Here is an 18,483-nt window from a genome sequence, read left to right on the forward strand (position 1 = left end):
GGAGGCTAACCTGAGCCCTTATTTGTTTTTACATAAAAGTCCGATTTGTTTTGTATGTCGCCTAGTTTTTAGCATTTTTGAGCAACCTAAGTTAAGTCTAGAACAATTCAAAAATAGAGGTCGAAACGCCTCCTGGGCCATAGGCAAGGGACGGGTAGTGCACACATAGGGTACAATTTAGAATTGATTAGAGCGTTTTAGGTAAATAACTTAAAGATAGTAATCAAGTAGCAGGAGATGATAGTTTGTGCCCGCTGAATAATATGAGTAACACCCCCGTCTTGAGGGAGTTACGAAGTATTATTTATGTTACACGGGGTGATCCTTTAAGCTAAAAAACTTAGGACCCCCCGACTCCTATTAAAATAATTCTTTCTTTATGTTTCTCTTCTCTCTTAGACTAATTCACATGATTTAAGTTCGGCCGGTACCCACCGTTGTGGACCTCGAGGAGTGCCTAATACCTTCTCATCGAGGTAATTTGAGCCCTTACCTGATCTTTGGTGACACAAACTAGTAAACCCGAGTCATTTGCAATAGGTGCCATAACGCACCTTAATCCGTTAGGTGGCGACTCTCTCTTTTAGTAACCCTTCCTTCCTTTTTAAAAGAGTTGTCAATGTCGAAATCAGATTTCGCGAGAAAAGGGGGCGCGACAACCGATGAAGGTTTCTCTACCTTAAAGTCGGAATCAATGACACACACACCGGGAATAAGTTCTTCAGGGCATGGCTCCACCACTGGTTTTTCACCGGCTGACCGAGATGAGGAAGCAACCTCTTTCTACGGAACAGTTTTAGATGTTTTGGCCATTTAGTTTTTGTGGGCAAAGAAGAATGGAGATTGAAGTATTTGGTGTTTTAGGAAGAACAAGCAAAGAAACTCAAAAACCTGAAGATAGGAAGGTTTGGAGAAGGCAAAGAACTATGGAGATTGAAATGAAAAAGATTTGAAAGTAAAGTTTGAAATAATGAAGAATGGGGCTATTTATCGGTTTCACAACGACGGGTCAAAACTGGTAATGGCCGACCGTCAACTGACGTGTATTAAATACCCGAGAAACTATACCGACGAGATATTTCGGTCACTCCTGCTACTTATGTCACGACGATTACGTCATGATGTACCGAGGTGAAGATCGAAGGCTCAAATCGTTTCTTGTCATTACTCTCCAAAAAATGAGGGGACTATCTGTATATGGTCAAAATCGGGCTTACCCGGTTTTATATGGTTAATCGAGACCTAGAAGGATAGAGATCTAGCGAGATCGAAGGAAACCTGCTAAATCAAATAACATAAAGTCGAGGAATCCGTGACCGAGCGAGGATTGTGGCGGAGATCTCGGCATGTATCAAGTCAAGACTGGTTGATTAGCTAATTAAAAGATTTCCTTCTGTATTTAGAATTGTACCATATGTAGAACTCCTCTACTATATAAAGAGGGTTCCAATTATTTTGTAGGGGGACATTCACGCATAACAAAGCAATATATTACGTTTTCTATCTTAAACTTTCTTATTAAGTTGTTCACTTCTTGCTTTTCAATAATATACTCAGTTGGTTCGAGGGCGACCTAGCTCGAGGGTCAAAGTTGCGCGTTACATTGGTTTGCTTCATTTTACAGTTAATTTCTAACTTTAATTCTTATATTTCTCAGTTTGTGCCAAGTGAAATCACATATCCTTAAAACCACTTATAAATTTAATTGTTATCCGATTTTAAGGGTAAACATATATATATAACAAGGAAAAGAATATTTCCTTCGCGTGAATCTGTCTTCCCATCAGTCCCTACAGTCTTTAAGCAAATTGAGAAAAAAAAATATAATACAGTTAAACTTCTCTATAATAGAGTTGTTTGTTTCAGATAATTTTGACCGCAGTGAAGTATTGTTATAGAGAATAAATGTTATAACATAACATGAAATATTGGTTCCAAAAAAAACTTGATTATTATAGTAAAGTATTGTTATAAAGAATATCTATTATAGAGGAATTTGACCGTAGTTGCTAGGGAAAATTATCTTAATTTAGTGAGGTAGAACATCTATGAACAATTGTTAAGAGCAAAGAAAAAGATTATATATATATATATATATATATATATATATATATATATATATATATATTATAAAGATTATATATATATATATTTAAATAAACAGAAGTTACATTTACATCACCATCTTTTATGGCATGATAGTACTAGAAAGACATTGAAAAGGTGGGAATGGTCCTATTTTCACTTTGGAAAAGGGTCAAATATACCCTTGTACTATCAGAAAAGGTTTAAATATATCTCTCGTTATACTTTGAGTTCATATATACCCCTATCGTTATACTATTGGTTCAAATATACTCTTTTTCCGTTAAGTTTGTCCAAAGTGGACATCCAATCCTACGTGGCACTGGTATGTGTTGTATTTCAAATCTTAATCTTTTATATATGGATTAGGGGCACTGAGGTGGCATGCCATGTGGCTTGCACCTCATCAAATATCAGTGTCACGTAGGATTGGATGTCCACCTTGAACAAACTTAACAAAAAAAGGGTATATTTGAACCAATAATATTACGACAGGAGTATATTTAGACCCAAAGTATAACAAGAATATATTTAAACTTTTTCTCATAATATGGGAGTATATTTGGCCCTTTCCTGTTTTTAATTTTCAGCACATTACCAAGATGTATTGTTTCACATATCTCCCTGAGTGATAAGAAGAAACTACCAAGGCTCCTTATTTTCTTGATAAACTAAGATGTCAAGTAGAGTAGCTAATTCCAATTGTCTTTTCATCGCTCTTTCTTAGTACGGAAAAGGGCCGACAATAACCTAATATATTGAAAATTGCTCAAAAATATCTTTTGTTAATCTTTTTGTCCGTAAATGTTTCTAACGTTTGTTTTTGGGCTCAAACTTACCCTTATATCTAACAAAACTAATCTGGTGGATTTTTTGACTTTAACTTCGTCATGTGACATTTTCTTAACCCGCCACGTGTATTATTTGTATTAAATAAAACTCACTTGTATCTTTTAAAATATCCAACGACCCTGACCCGCTCCTATATATTTGAACGATCTGCTAAAAATAATTATTCTTTTGCACCTGTGATTTCAGCGTGATCCTGACATGTTTTGGTTTGCTGAGAAGACTTATTTCGGTTTTATGATTTAGTTTCAGATTAGATAAACAACTTGGATTTTTGGATAATATTTCATGCATATGTGAAGGAAGACATTATTATACCTTTTCTAAAGATAAACTTTTTTAGTAACGTCACAAGCTTAGATAAGCAAAGCACGCACGAAATTCTTTTTGAACTCAATTCAAGAAAACTCAATTGGGGTTATTGTCAAAATAAGATTTTTTTTTCTAACAGTTTTGGTTTTTAAATATTTTCCACACGATACCAAGTTTTGAAGTACAATTCTAGGAGTCTTATCTTAATCAAGATCTTGAAAATGAAACTGTCCACTTATCTTAGATTTTTTTTTCTTCACTGCAATATATTGACATTTGACATGTTTTGTGCTCCATGATAGATACTTTTTCAAAAGTTATACGTTTCTCCTTTTTACTTCCTTAATTTGCATCCAAATTCCATATTTCAAAATTCACATGCCATATAGTCCAAAGAATATTGTTGTAGTTCAGATCTATTTTATCCAAGGGTAATTAATTGTTGGATTAATACCCTAGATTGAATGTGGTATAATATTATATCAAGATTTTAGTATAAAATTTTATTAGCATTACTTGTACCCAAAATAAAAATGTAACGGAATGAAGAATAAAATAATACCGAAATTTAATCAAACGAGCCCTTAATATATCTCAACGTCATGGTAAATATTAAATTGTTTCTCACGACTTTGATTTTACCTAATTTCTCTTGTTAATTCTCTTCAATACACATTGACAAGAATATACTTGCACCTTTATCATAGTTAGGTGATAAAATTGAGTACACATTGAATTAATTAATATAATTAAGTAATGGTAGTGTATATAACGATACATGTCATACAATTATTTTATTAAGCGTTTTCCTTCACTGGAATAGTAGTTTTCTTTAAAAGAGTCAAAAGAATTTTCTAACGGGGCGTTCTGAAAAATAAAAGTACCTTTGTTGCATCTTGACATTTTATGAGTTACTTACGGACGATTGGCCGAATATTCAGTCGGTCTACTATAATATCAACAACAATAATTATTTTCAAATATGTAGCCTACAAATTGCAGCTCATATTCGTGAGATATTTGTACGAGGCAATATTATTCAGTTTGATCAAATATGAGAACAATTGAGACACAGGAAAGCAATTTCTTCCTGGATTATTTCTCCTTAACCGTTACTTATGAGAACTAAATAAAACAGTAACTTAAAGGGCTGTAGACTAGGGGTGACAAACGAGTGTGTCGGGTCGGATATGAATGGGTCAAAACGGGTAATGCTAAAACGGATAAATTATTCGACCCGACATATTTAATACGGATAAAAAATGAGTTATCCGACAGATAATATGAATATTCATATTATCCAAGGTTTCTTGAATATGACCACATTTGGGAAGAGCTTCTGGCCTCTTAAACTTGAGGAACCCCCAATTTTAGGCTATACAAATATAAAAGTTAAACCATTAATTATTTATTGGTTATCCGTTGGCTATCGATTTTCTAAGTGGATAATATGATTCTTATCCATGTTTGATTCGATTTTAAAAAGTTCGTTATACGACCCATTTTTTAATGATTATATGGGTGGATAACTATTTTTTTTGCCACCACTACGTAGACAAACGGTGGGACTAGAGTTATTATCACGGTTGCTCTCCTAACTAGTCATTTAAAGATGGGCAGTAGACCAACTGTATATTCGGCAATGTCAAGTCTAAAGATGAAAGTAGAGTACTTCTTTTCCAGAACCATTACAGGTCTATGGGAAATATAGAAATGTTTTGCTATATAGAAATTACAGTAATATGCGAACAAACAGTAAAACGTTATATCAGTTGTAACTAGGCTTTACTGTTTGGGCTGTTGGCTTGTAAATCTTTGTAATTGATTTTCTAAACTTTGATTCTACACAACTTTAGTTAAAGAAATCTTCAACTACATAAAATTCGACTTGTCCTTTAAGCACAAGAAGTCACACATTGCAGAATGAATAACACCACTCAATTGCATTGGCAAATTCCAGCCTCAAAACAAGAAAATCTAGGATTGTATCTATGTTGTTTTTTTATGATGAAGCATCACCATTTGTTCTGGTCTGAGATTCAGCATCCACTGCTTTACCTTGTTCTCTGAACTTCTTATAAATATCCCCTTTATAAAAGTTGAATGTTCTGAGCACCAAAACCAAAGAAACAATAAACCCCACAAAAGTAGATGCTGCAATTATAAAAAAAGCCATCTTATAACAATCAACTCCAGTGCAAGTCAAATCTTCCCCTGGCTTCCTAATAATACCATGAGCTGCCATTTGCTTAATAGCCTCTTTATCATACAAATTCCCAGCCACTTTAACATTGAATATATAAGCACCAATTGGACTAGCAGCACCACCAAAATTGAGCAATGTTGAGTAATGCTTAAGTCCAAAGAGTTCAGATATGATTGCAAATATCAAAGGCCACAGAGCACCAAAACAGAACCCCGTTAGCACGGACGCGACATACAAAGTATTCGTTACACCAAATGCAATCAAAACATGGCCAACACAAGAGAGAAGAAGAACCAATGTGAGCATCAATGGACGCGGAAACTTGTACTTTTCCAAGAAAATCTCAGAGGCGAATCCAGAAGCTACTCGCCCGAGATAACCCCATATACTCACAAGTGACACAAATGTAGTGATACTTGTTTTAGGATAACCTAAGGCTTTACCAATTTGGCCTAAATTATCCATAGCTGTTAAAAGTCCCCCTGCTCCAAATATTGTAGCAATGAACAAAATCAACATATCTATACTGAGAACTGCTTGAAGTATAGTATAATCCTCACCCCTTTCCGGCGGCTTAAACACATTCGAAAAGAAAGAAACTTGATCTGTCTGATTATTAGTTGGAACAACAGTTGCTGAAGATTGAAGTGGTGTCTCAATTCCTACAACTTTGACTTCTATAGGATGACTTGAACTTTGTTTCTTTGTATCCCATAGTTTCAATTCCTCTTTTATAACAAGAATTATAGGAGCAAATAACAAAACAAGAATAATACCAGCAGTTGACCAATAACCAACACTGTTAAACTCAACCCTATTTTGCACTATAATTATAACCATAAGAAAACCAGCTAAACCAAGTGACATAAACAAAAGTTGGTAAAAAATCTTGAGCTCATTTTCTTGTCTAGTAACTTTCATAACCCTAATAACTCTAAGAAAAACACAGGAAACAACAGCAGGAAGCCAAGCAATAAGTAAGATTAAAGATTTCCCATTATTCCCATAAAAAGCATGATATAACTGTGTAAGTATAGCACCACTTAAACCAACAAACCCCTTTAAAAGTCCAATCACAATTCCCCTACTTTCAGGGAAATTCTTGACACAAGTAACTAAAACTCCAGTATTTGCAAAAGTCTGAGAATTTGCACCTATAAATATACAAAAACACATCTGCCAAACTTTTGGTTTAGTTAATTTCCCAGTAGTTGCTAACCATATTGAAAAATACCCTGAAAAGTTCATAATTGCACCAAGAAGGAGAACAACCCAAGGTGGGGTGACTTCATTAATTAGACCAGAAATAATTCCAACGTTTGCACCTAAGTCTTTGAAAAAACCAAGTAAGTTTAAGGTTGTTTGATCATAACCTAATGATGTCTTCACTTCTTCAGAGTAGAGTCCAAATATGTATGTACCACCTGCGACCGACAAGATTAAAAGTGAAGCAAATACCATAAACCATCGCCCAACAAGCATGTGCATACCAAAATTTTCCATGGTTTTTCAAACAACAATGGCCGCTCTAGATTTTTTTTTCCAGAGGACTAATTATAAGATGTTGTGTTGAAAGTATAGAGAAATAACAAGATCTTGTATCTAGACTAAAGTATGTATAGATTCATTTAGGTTAACTAAATAAGAGGTTTGGATGAGATTATTTAAGAGATTAGGAGTATGACATAATTTGGATTCTCTTTCCTTATCCTAAATTACCAGGACTAATCATTCTTTATATATGTTCACCGTTTAAGTCTTTTTTTTTCTTTTTCCCTTTTCACGTATTTTAATTAGCTTTTTCAACTGTATTTTATGACTTGAGTTGTATTTTGTGACTTGAGTGGATGGTGGGCCTTCTAGACTTTTGGATAGAATTCACGTGCGATAAATTATTAGTTTGCAAAGTTATGATCTAATAATCTGATTTAGAAACTAATACTACCTTAAGTTGTTAATGCGAGTGATTGTTTAGATTAAGGTTTCCAACTTTACTGGGGCAGTATTTTATAAAATAGAATTATCTTAATTCATTCCGAGTCTTTGTCCATCGAATTAAAATATCTACTAGTCACAATTTGAGTACTGTTTAATAAAAGAAGAAAAGAGTATTGCGGAGAAAAGTAGAGAGAGAATTTTTATTGATTTAGGATAAATTACAATGAAATAGAACTCCTCTATTTATAGGAAAAAAGTGACTTAGTCACAAAGTAACAAATCCTAGAATCTCTCTAAAATATAGACATTCACCTTAAATACAATTCTATTTATAACACTCCCCCTTGAATGTCTATTCAACAGATAATGTGCCTCGTTAAAACCTTAACTAAAATAAAACCTAGTGGGAAGAAATTCTAGAGAAGAAAAAAGAGTACACATGTTTAGAAATACGTCTTTTGGTTGCCTCGTTTGAAACCTTGCAAGGAAAACCCAGTGGGACAAAACATTATAAGAGAAAAAGGGTACAACGCGTATTACCTCCCTTTGATGAGAGCATCAATTCACATTTTTGAGCCTCCACATCCCAATCTTGTATACTAGCTTCTTGAAGGTTGACATTGGTAGAAATTTGATGAACAAATAAGTCATATTATTCTCTCTCTCTCTCTCTCTCTCTCTCTCTCTCTCTCTCTATATATATATATATATATATATATATATATATATATATATATATATATATATATATATATATATATATAATGTCGTGGAATAGCCTTTTCAATATCTCCATAGAGGTATTCTCGCCATCACATTATCATGCTTATTTATAGCAAGATACATATGGGCACAAACTGCACTTAGGATGCAGTACTTCAGGACCAAGAATTGTATATGTTTTAAGCTATTTAAATCCTTCGGGGATTGTCATAAGTTAAGTCATATAACCATATAAATGGACTTTAGATTTACATCAAGTTTTCACGTCATACTAGACATATAAGATGGATAAAGCTGATTGCGCACACCATTGACTTTATACCTTCAAGTGTTTGAACTATAGGTCCAAAACTATATGTCTTTCATATGAAATCAATTCTACTTGAATTATTTCTTCAGACTTAAGATCCTCATATATATTTAACATTATCATAGATGTAATTCACGAATATTTTATATCGGTTCCAATCACCTTTTTCTAAATACATGATATAGAGATTTCTTCATTCAATCTATTTTTTTTTAAAGTAAAAAAGAAAAATTGGGTTGTGCTATATATATGAAAGAGTATACAATAATGATGTATTTGGAAAATCAAATACCTTGGTCTAATAATCAAACATTCTGATTAGTTGATAATATTAGTATTAGTTGGAAATTTTGTGAAAGATTCCTGTGAAAAATTTCATTAACGCGGAATTCGTGTCGAGTAGACCTTGTTGTTGTGAAAATTCTTAATTCATGAGTTATAGGGAGGGATTTATGTCACCACAAACAGAGACTAAAGCAAGTGTTGGATTCAAATCTGGTGTTAAAGAGTACAAATTGACTTATTATACTCCTGGGTACCAAACCAAGGATACTGATATATTGGCACCATTCCGAGTGTTCGACCGGTTATTTTATAAAGTTTATATCATATCAATTTTTCGGTTATTCTATTATGTATAACCAAAATTAAACTTTTTAAAACCGTCCCAATTATGTCGGTTTCTCTTCGGTATCGGTACGGTTCGATTAATTTTTGGTATTCTTTTAAATGTCATAGAAAGGTCACTAGTAAAAGTAGAATGCAATAACGTACATACTTTTATAGGACTTAGCAAAACTCTCTAGATAGTTTTGTTGTTTAAATGGTGATGAATTATGAAAACCTGAAAGATAGCCAGAGTATACATCCATCAACTACTCTACCGCTGTGTTAAAGAAACTACGCAAAGACAAAGAAAAGATAAATCACACAAGTAGAAAGATATTAACCTAGTTGGAACTCAAGAATAAAATATATAGAAGATTAAATATTCAAAAAGATAAATAAAAATCATATGAAAGGAAACATATTCAATACATTGTAGTTTGCTACTCATATTCGTTAGAATACTTTGTGTCTTGCTAGTGAATATGTTGGAAATAATTTAGTTTCATTATGAGTAGCATAATAGGGTTAGGAATTAGGATTTTGATCTTAATTACTTGTTGGCTTGTAACCATTTTCATAATTTCAAGACCCAAGTAAAAATGTAGTACTTTATTATTTTTAAACTTAATATATAAATATATTTTTCATATGTAAATTTATTCGGTACGGTTCAGTATTTTTTCGGTTTATTTTCATAAAATAAAAAACCTACCCTAATTATCGGTACGGTTGTAGATTTATAAAAACCTATGATTTTATTAAAAAAAACCTAAAAATCGGTTTGGTGCGGTACGGTTCAGTCGGTTTAGCCAATTTTTAAATATCCATTGACACCCCTATTTTCAGGTACCTAAACTTCTCGTGAGATTTTATGAAGTATTATGTCATGTGATCTTGTAGATCACTTACCTCCTTTTTACGATCATTTTGATCATTTGCTCATCTTCTTTATCAAGAATTTTATTTGAAGCCGATTTGTCTATACGCTTTAAGCGTAGCATAGACTTTGTCCTTCTAGGACTTATTCTAGTATGAGCATTGGCAGTGAGAATATAGTTACTTTCTTTGGGTCGGCAAATGCGTCTAGCATGCTTTGCAATATATGCAGATGAATTATCTTTTTATGAACTTCAAGTTCATATTGTTTTATTCGAGGATCTAGATGTACAGATGATAATTAATTTCACTTAACTTTTTCTCAATTGTTTATCTTGTTTCCCTCTCATGTTAGAAAAACTAACTTGCTTCCTCAACTTTGGAAACTCACCTTTGTGCATTATGGTGTTAATCAAAATATACATCGCACATCAATAATGATAAGATGAAATTATTTGGTTCCTGACCCTGAACCACTTGTGCGGGGAGAATATAATATACTTTCATATATAACATATATCAAACTGATATAGATAACTTTATTCTCATAAGAAATAATTTAGCTATTAAGTGGAGGCACTCAATAAATCATTTTGCTAAACCAACTTATCAAGATGAACTTCTTGAATAGAAAATCTGGAAATTATTCTCTAAATTTAATTATTGAGCAACTTACCTCGCAAATACCAGGTTACGGGTTAATAATAATTTTACATATAACAATCTCGTAGATGCATATTATGTGGTATACATGGCAGGTGAATGAGCCCATATTCACCTTTGATATTAGCATTCATGGGATTCAATCCTAATTTTAGTTGATTTATTAATTGATGAGGACAAACAACATAAGAGAATTTGTAAAGAACTTTCTAATTCTTTAATATTTACCCATGTGAATTCTCTTTTATTTTTGCACATCATACTTAAATTGATATAGCTAAACTAGTTATGCTAACTGAATAAATTATCTGATAAACTTTAAATTTACACCATGACGTGTGCAATTATCAATAAACTCCAAGTTTATTATGATATGGATTTTTATATCAATAAATTTCTACTTTATTGTGGCATTCTTTTATTTGTGCAGTACAAATTAGAGAATAAAGCGAGTAACTTTTCATATACATATTATCTCGCTACAAGTTGTAGTAATAGAAGATATTAAATCTTTCCTTTATTTATAGTCTCAACATAACCATCCACTTTCGTGAATACTTTAGAAATTAAATAAGTTTCTTTGAGACTTACCATCACAATATATTATTGATAATCAATTGTATTCCTCCAAAATAGTAATAATTGGCTCTTGTAGAGCTCTCAATTAATTTTATACTATCATATATTCATCAATATCCACATGGTAAATATCTCTCTCAAAAGAGAAAGTTATACCATTATGGTCATGGTCAAAATTATATGCAAGATATGTTTCTTGCATTACAATTGTCCTTTAATAATCACATTGCCAAAATATTTTGGTTTGCAATAGGTATGTGACCAATGATCATTCATGCCATAATAATGACATTATTTTCTTATTTCATCTCAAACCTCTTTCTAGAGGTTTGTATGGTATATTCACTACTATTAACACGTTCATATTCTTCCAAGAATGAATATGTATTCATAAATCACATGTTGTCACATTCACATCATGAATGGACCATAATTATCTATACGTACTTTACAAATATCATGTCAAATCCATGACAAATATTACTTTTACAGAGTGAAGGATTATTTTGAGAATCCTTATTGTTCTCATTACAACAATGATGACGATTATAATTTCGTCTATTACCACGTTCTCATCCATTGATATCTTCACGGTAATAATTTTATCTTCTTTCAGACCTATTACATATTGCTACCACATTCTCTTAAGGTAACGAGAATGAAGCAAATTCAATGGGACGGGTTTTCACTTCTTGTACTCACAATCATACATGAATTTGATCATGACAAGACATAGAAATTTTACCACTTTTGGTAGTTATAATTTCTTACAAACTTTATTAGAGTTATAATCAAAATTTATTGTCTTTGCTTGTATTTAAAATCAAATTATAGAATGTCAAGAATTTAAAAGAGAAAAATAAGGTAAAATACTTACCTTAAATCCAAAATTTATTACTTAAGGAAGTTCATATATCAATTGACAATCATTATGCTCAATATTATGTAAAAGTTGAGCCCCATGCACATATCCCAAAGCCTGATGACCAAAGCAGATGCCTTTGCTTAATTGGTTAGAGTATAACATGTTATAAAATAATAAAAGAAGAAAAGAGTATTGCAGAGAAAGAGAATTCTTATTGATTTGGGATGAATTACAATAAAATAGAACTCCTCTATTTATAAGGGAAAAGTGACTTAGCCACAAAGTAACAAACCCTAAAATCTCTCTAAAATATAGACATTCACCTTAAATATAATTATATTTATAACAAGTACAAACTTATTGGTTGTAATGTTCTTTCACTCCACCCCCACTCCCCTCTCCCAACCCCATTCCACCTAATCTTTCCATTGTAGTAAAAATCTAACTTGAACTCATGGTTGGAATTATTAGTGATAAGTGGTGGCAAAATAATTAAAAAATAATTATTTATTTATATTGTTCACTAAAAAAAATAGGTTGGACAATAAAAATTTTAAAAATGAGTTAAATATGAATAAAAATCATATTATTTACTTAAAAAATAGATAACCAATGAATAACTAATATTGAGGATTCTTTAAGTTTGCAAGAATAGGATTCTCCCAAAAGTAATCATATTCAAGAAGTCATGGTTAATATGAATAATCATATTATCTGACGGCTGACCCATTTTCTATTCTTAATAAATGTAGATTTAAACTTTTTTATTTGTTTTTATATTATTTATTTTCAACTCGTTCATATCCGATCCGACTCGCCGGTTTGACATCGTAGTGATAATTGATTAAACAAAAATTGAAAAGGTCAATTCTTGAAAATAAAGCTACATGCATGAATAATAGGAGTTCGTGACAAAAATTACCGCAATGACGTATTGACGTGGTAACAATGGTTTGAGAATAGTCACGAGTGCACAAATACAAGCACATTAATTAATATTTCCTCACTGACACCATAACGTATGTATATAATGTGTCCTGCATCAGTCAACAATCCCATGAAATGAAGTAAACCAAAGACGCCTTAAATGGCGTGCCAAGTGCTGGAGTCTAGTAGCATACCAAAGGCGGTGTTGAGTGTCACAGAAATGATGGCTAACATTACCACCACATATGTCGTAGTGAGCCAGACAAAACAACAACAACCCAATATAATCTCATTAGTAAGGTTTGGGGAGGGTAGTAACCTTACCTCTACCTTGGAGTAGAGACCTTACCCCTACTTTGGGGTAGAGAGGCTGTTTCCAAATGATCTTCGGCATCCTTCCCTCCAAGAACTCCCCACCTTGCTCTTGGGGTGACTCGAACTCACAACCTCTTGGTTGGAAGTGGAGGGTGCTTACCATCAGAGCAACCCACCTTATACGTTTGATCAAACAAAGAATTGACAAAATCACATACCAAAGATAATGGCCAAACCAAAACCACACCGAACACATGGGAATATCTTGTGCAAAGGTTACGTGCACTCAGAAGCTTTTGCCTTGATTTTATATTTATATTAAAAAAATTACTAAATATATAAAAATATTAGCTCAAAATTAATTTATTAGTCTAATTATTATGTATATTTGTATACGGGTAAAACCGAGGCTAACGAGCACCCCGATTTCTCGATAGAGCAAATGAAGTAAGGACGTAACTACAAGGAACCAAAATCAGATCTAGGAGCTTCTCGCATCAAGGCCCGAACAAAATACATGCCCTTGGAACTATCGAGACTATACCTCCCGGATCCGGTTCGTGTTCCAAGACCTCGAAAAACATTACCAAACATCCGCACACGATTAACAAAGGGACGTGATATCCGTGCCCAATCGGATATCACGGAGCGGATCTCGATCCATATCGACAGCAGATCAGTGATTAGCGAAAAGGAAGATTTTTGCCTTTCTTAGAATTGTACTTAGGGTAAAACTCCTCTCCTATATAAGGGGGAGGTTTATTATTCAACTGACACTGCAACACGCATATCAAGGCAACATACATATGTTATCTTTGCTCCTAAAAGTGATTCAAAGTCCTTAATTTTGCTCATAGTTCATCATAAGTGTTGAACCAAAGGCAGGTTAATTGTTAAGCTCATAACTGAGCCCGGATTCAACACTGCTACTGGCTTGGTTGTTTATTCTATCTTTAATTCACTCATCTAACGTTATTAATATATTGTATTGAATTAGTCCACATATCCTTAAACTCGCGTATAAATTCAATTGTTATCCATTTTTAAGGATAAACAGTTTGGCGCCTAGCGTGGGGCTAAGGATAATAGTAGTAATTTGATACAAATTTTCATAACACACTGTGTTTGACGCTTGTTCTTTGAGATTTTAATTTCACCTCAACTTAAAAATGTCAAACTTTCAGTCTACTTACTTGAACGTTAATGTTGAATATGGCCATCACAGCGAAAACAACAATATAGTGCCCAACAACGAGGTACCCCTGCTGATCCCAACGGAGTCGCAGTTGCAGACCCAGACGACGCCAACTCACATGTGGCCATCGACGCCAACCTGTCGACCGACCCTGAGAACAACGTTCGTGGAGGAAACCATCCAACGACTCGAGGTACGCCCGAAGGTGAAGGTGAAGGGATCAATATGCGGGTGATCTTCGAAATGTTACAGGCCCAACAGCCCGCGATAGCACAACTGTATAAGCAAAGTTGCTCCCCCAGCAGAATTGAGCCCGAACTCCTGGGAAAACACCTGAAGAAATGAGCAAGCCACAGAAAAGCCGGGTGAAGCTGTGCTTAGGACCAACCCCAAAATAATAAAAATGTTTGAGGAATTGACAAAGCGGGTGGAATCGGGGGAGAAGAAAATTGAGGCCTACGACAAAAACGTGGAGACCAATAACTCCAGAGTCGATCAAATCCTAGGAGCGCCCCAATATTGAAAGGCCTCGACTCCAAGAAATTTGTCCAAAAGCCTTTCCTCCCGAGTGCGGCACCGAAACAAATCCCGAAGAAGTTCCGTATGCCCAAAATTCTAAAGTATAATGGAACCACAGATCCATATGAGCACGTGACCCCTACACGTGTGCCATCAAGGGAAACGACTTAGAACATAACGAAATCGAGTCAGTTTTGCTAAAAAAGTTCGGGAAAACCGTGTCAAATGGAGCGATGATATGTTATCACAACTTACCCCCAAATTCAATTGATTTGTTTGCTATGCTTGCATATGCTTTTGTGAAAGCGCATGTCGGGGCCATCAAGGTCGAGACCAGAAAATCATATATTTTCAAGGTAAAACAAAGAGACAACGATAGAGTACCCGGCGGTAACTTGGGCCGACGTCTATAACAGGTACCAGTCAAGAATTAGAATCGAAGACGATCAGCCCGGGCCCTCCGGGTCCGTTTATCCCATCAGTACTAATGACATATCTAAGAGAGTCGTCGATCATGAACCACGACCGAACAGAGACCAGTATCAACCATATAGCGGAGATCAAAGGAGTAACGGATCTGGGCATAAACCTATAAGAAACGAGAAGAGGAATGATCGAGGCCACAGTAGTCGGGGACTCATGAGCAAAAATAGTTTCGATAGGCCACTCGGGGTCAGGGAGGCACCAAGGTTATCGGAATATAAATTCAATGTCGATGCTTCCAGCATCGTATATGCCATCAGGCTCATCAAGGATACCAAGTGGCCTCGACCATTGCATTCCGACCCTACCCAGAGAGACCCTAACCTGATATGTAAGTACCATAACACTCATGGCCACAGGACCGAGGACTGTCGGTAATGAATAGAAAAAGTGGCTAGGTTATTCAATAAGGGGCATCTTCGGGAATTTCTAAGTGATCGAGCTAAAAACCACTTCTGGAAGAGGGACTCCAACAAACAGGCAAAAAAGAAGAACTTCAGCACGTCATCAACATGATCATTGGAGGTGTCGATGTCCCCCGGGGACCAATGCTAAAGCGCACTAAGGTGTCCATAACAAGGAAAAAACGAACTCAAGATTATATCCCGGAGGGAACCATTTCGTTCGACGATGAGGACGCCGAAAGCATTATATAACCGTGTAATGTTGCACTGGTAATATCTGTACTTATAAATAAATCTCGAGTTAAGCGTGTGTTGATTGATCCAGGTAGCTCGGCCAAGATCATCAGATCGAGGGTCGTAGAACAGTTGGGTCTACAAGACCAAATAGTGCCAGTAGTCCGGGTTTTAAACGAATTCAACATGGCTTGCGAAACAACCAAAGGAGGAATAACCTTGCCAGTAAATACCACCAGGACAATTCAAGATACCAAATTCTACGTGATCGGGGGGATATGAGGTATAGCGCCTTATTCGGAAGGCCTTGGGTTCACAACATAAGGGCACTACCCTCGACACTGCACCAGGCACTAAAGTTCCCCACACTGAGAGGAATCAAGATGGTTTATGAAGAGCAGCCGGCCGTAAAGGAAATATTTGCAGTTGATGAGGTAATCCTGATGTCCGCACTCTCGACATCAAAAAACACGAAGCCGGTTAGGAAGGAAGAAACTAAATAGCAATCACCGATACCGGCTCCGACTGAACTGTAGAAACAAAGAGCAGGCGAGGATGAAGATTACGGAGTCCCTAGGTTGTTTGTCACCCCTGATGATTCTGATGCCACCAAGTTAACGGTTGAGGAGCTTGAGCAAGTTATATTTATCGAACATTTTCCCGATCGGAAGGTATACCTGGGCACGAGGTTAACTCCCGAGCTCAGGAAAAAACTCATTGAATTTCTTATAGTTAACATAGATTGTTTCTCTTGGTCCCATATTGATATGACAGGGATCCCGCCAGATATAACCACTCATAAACTGAGCTTGGATCCGAAGTTCCATCCGGCTAAATAGAAGAGGAGGCCTCAGTTCAAAGTCAAGCATGTATTCATCAAAGATGAGGTATCTAACCTCCTTAAAATAGCTTTCATTCGGGAAGTTAAGTACCCAGATTGGTTAGCTAACGTAGTGGTAGTACCTAAAAAGGAAATAAATTAAGAATGTGCAAGATTACAAAGACTTGAACAAGACATGCCCTAAGGACTCTTTTCCTTTTCCTAACATCGATCGCATGATCGATGCGACAACCGGTCACGAGATACTCATCTTTCTCGACTCCTATTCCGGGTACAACCAAATCCGAATGGACCCGGGCGATCAAGAAAAAACTTCCTTTATCACTAAATTTGGCACATGTTGCCATAACGTATTGTCGTTCGGACTAAAGAACGTCGGTGCCACTTATCAACGCCTAGTAAACCGGATGTTCGAAGAACAAATAGGAAAATCAATAGAATTTTATATTGGCGACATGTTAGTTAAGTCCATGCGAGCAGAGGACCATTTAAAAAATTTGCAGGAAAACTTTGACATATTGAAGAGATACAATATGAAGTTGAACCCAAAAAAATGCGCATTCTAGGTCGAACCCAGAAAATTCCTTGGATTCATGGTGTCCAACCTTGAGATCAATCTCGATAAAATTAAAGCTATAGAAGACATCACCATAGTGGACAGTGTCAAGGTCGTTCAGATGCTAACCGGGCGCATAGCCGCCGTGGGCTAGTACATATCAAGGTCCTCAGACAAGAGCCATCGGTTATTCTCGTTATTGAAGAAGAAGAATAACTCTTGGACCCCGGAGTGCCAACAAGCTTTGGAAGAACACGAACGGTATATTTCGAGTCCACTCTTGCTCCATACTCTGAAGGCGTATGAGCAGATGTACATTTACTTGGCGGTATCCGAGGTAGCGGTAAGTGGAGCCCTAGTCCTGGAAGAGAAGGTACAAAATTTTACTATTTACTAGTTTAGTAGAACTCTAGGCGAGGCCGAAACAAGGTATCCTCACCTAGAAATATTGGTGCTTGCTTTGTTAAGTGCCTCTAGAAAGTTAATGTTGTATTTTCAATGCCATCTCGTATGTGTCGTAATCTCTTACCCACTAAGGAACATTATGCACAAACCCAATTTCTCCGGCCGGTTGGCCAAATGGGACGTAGAAATTAGCGGGTACGATATCGAATATCGACCCCGAACTGCCATTAGATCACAAATTATGGCAGACTTCGTGGCCGACTTTACGCCGGCCTTAATACCCGAAGTCGAAAAGGAATTGTTGTTAACCTCGGGGACTTCCTCGAGAATCTGGAACCTCTTTATGGATGGTGCCTTGAACGCAAAGGGGTCCAAACTCGGTATCGTGTTGAAGTCGCCTACGAGTTACGTAGTTAGGCAGTCCATTAGAACTGTGAAACTGATTAACGATGAGGCCGAGTATGAGGCTATGATTGCAGGTCTCGAATTGGATAAAAGCCTTAGGGACGAGGTGGTCGAAGCTAAGTATGATTCCCTCATTGTGGTAAATCAAGTCAATGGGACATTCGAAGTAAATGAGGAACTAATG

The 18,483-nt window shown here is 35.5% G+C and overlaps 1 protein-coding gene across 1 annotated transcript; it reads right to left on the bottom strand.

Annotated features, from left to right (window-relative positions):
• Positions 1-4,901: 4,901 nt before the first annotated feature.
• LOC107802545 (protein NUCLEAR FUSION DEFECTIVE 4-like) lies at positions 4,902-7,177 on the bottom strand. The gene has a single exon (XM_016626062.2). The coding sequence runs from the start codon at positions 6,953-6,955 to the stop codon at positions 5,249-5,251; it is 1,707 nt and encodes a 568-aa protein (XP_016481548.1). The 5' UTR covers positions 6,956-7,177; the 3' UTR covers positions 4,902-5,248.
• Positions 7,178-18,483: the final 11,306 nt, after the last annotated feature.

Source organism: Nicotiana tabacum, chromosome 24, assembly GCF_000715075.1.
Source record: "Nicotiana tabacum cultivar K326 chromosome 24, ASM71507v2, whole genome shotgun sequence".
Classification (NCBI taxonomy): domain Eukaryota; kingdom Viridiplantae; phylum Streptophyta; class Magnoliopsida; order Solanales; family Solanaceae; genus Nicotiana; species Nicotiana tabacum.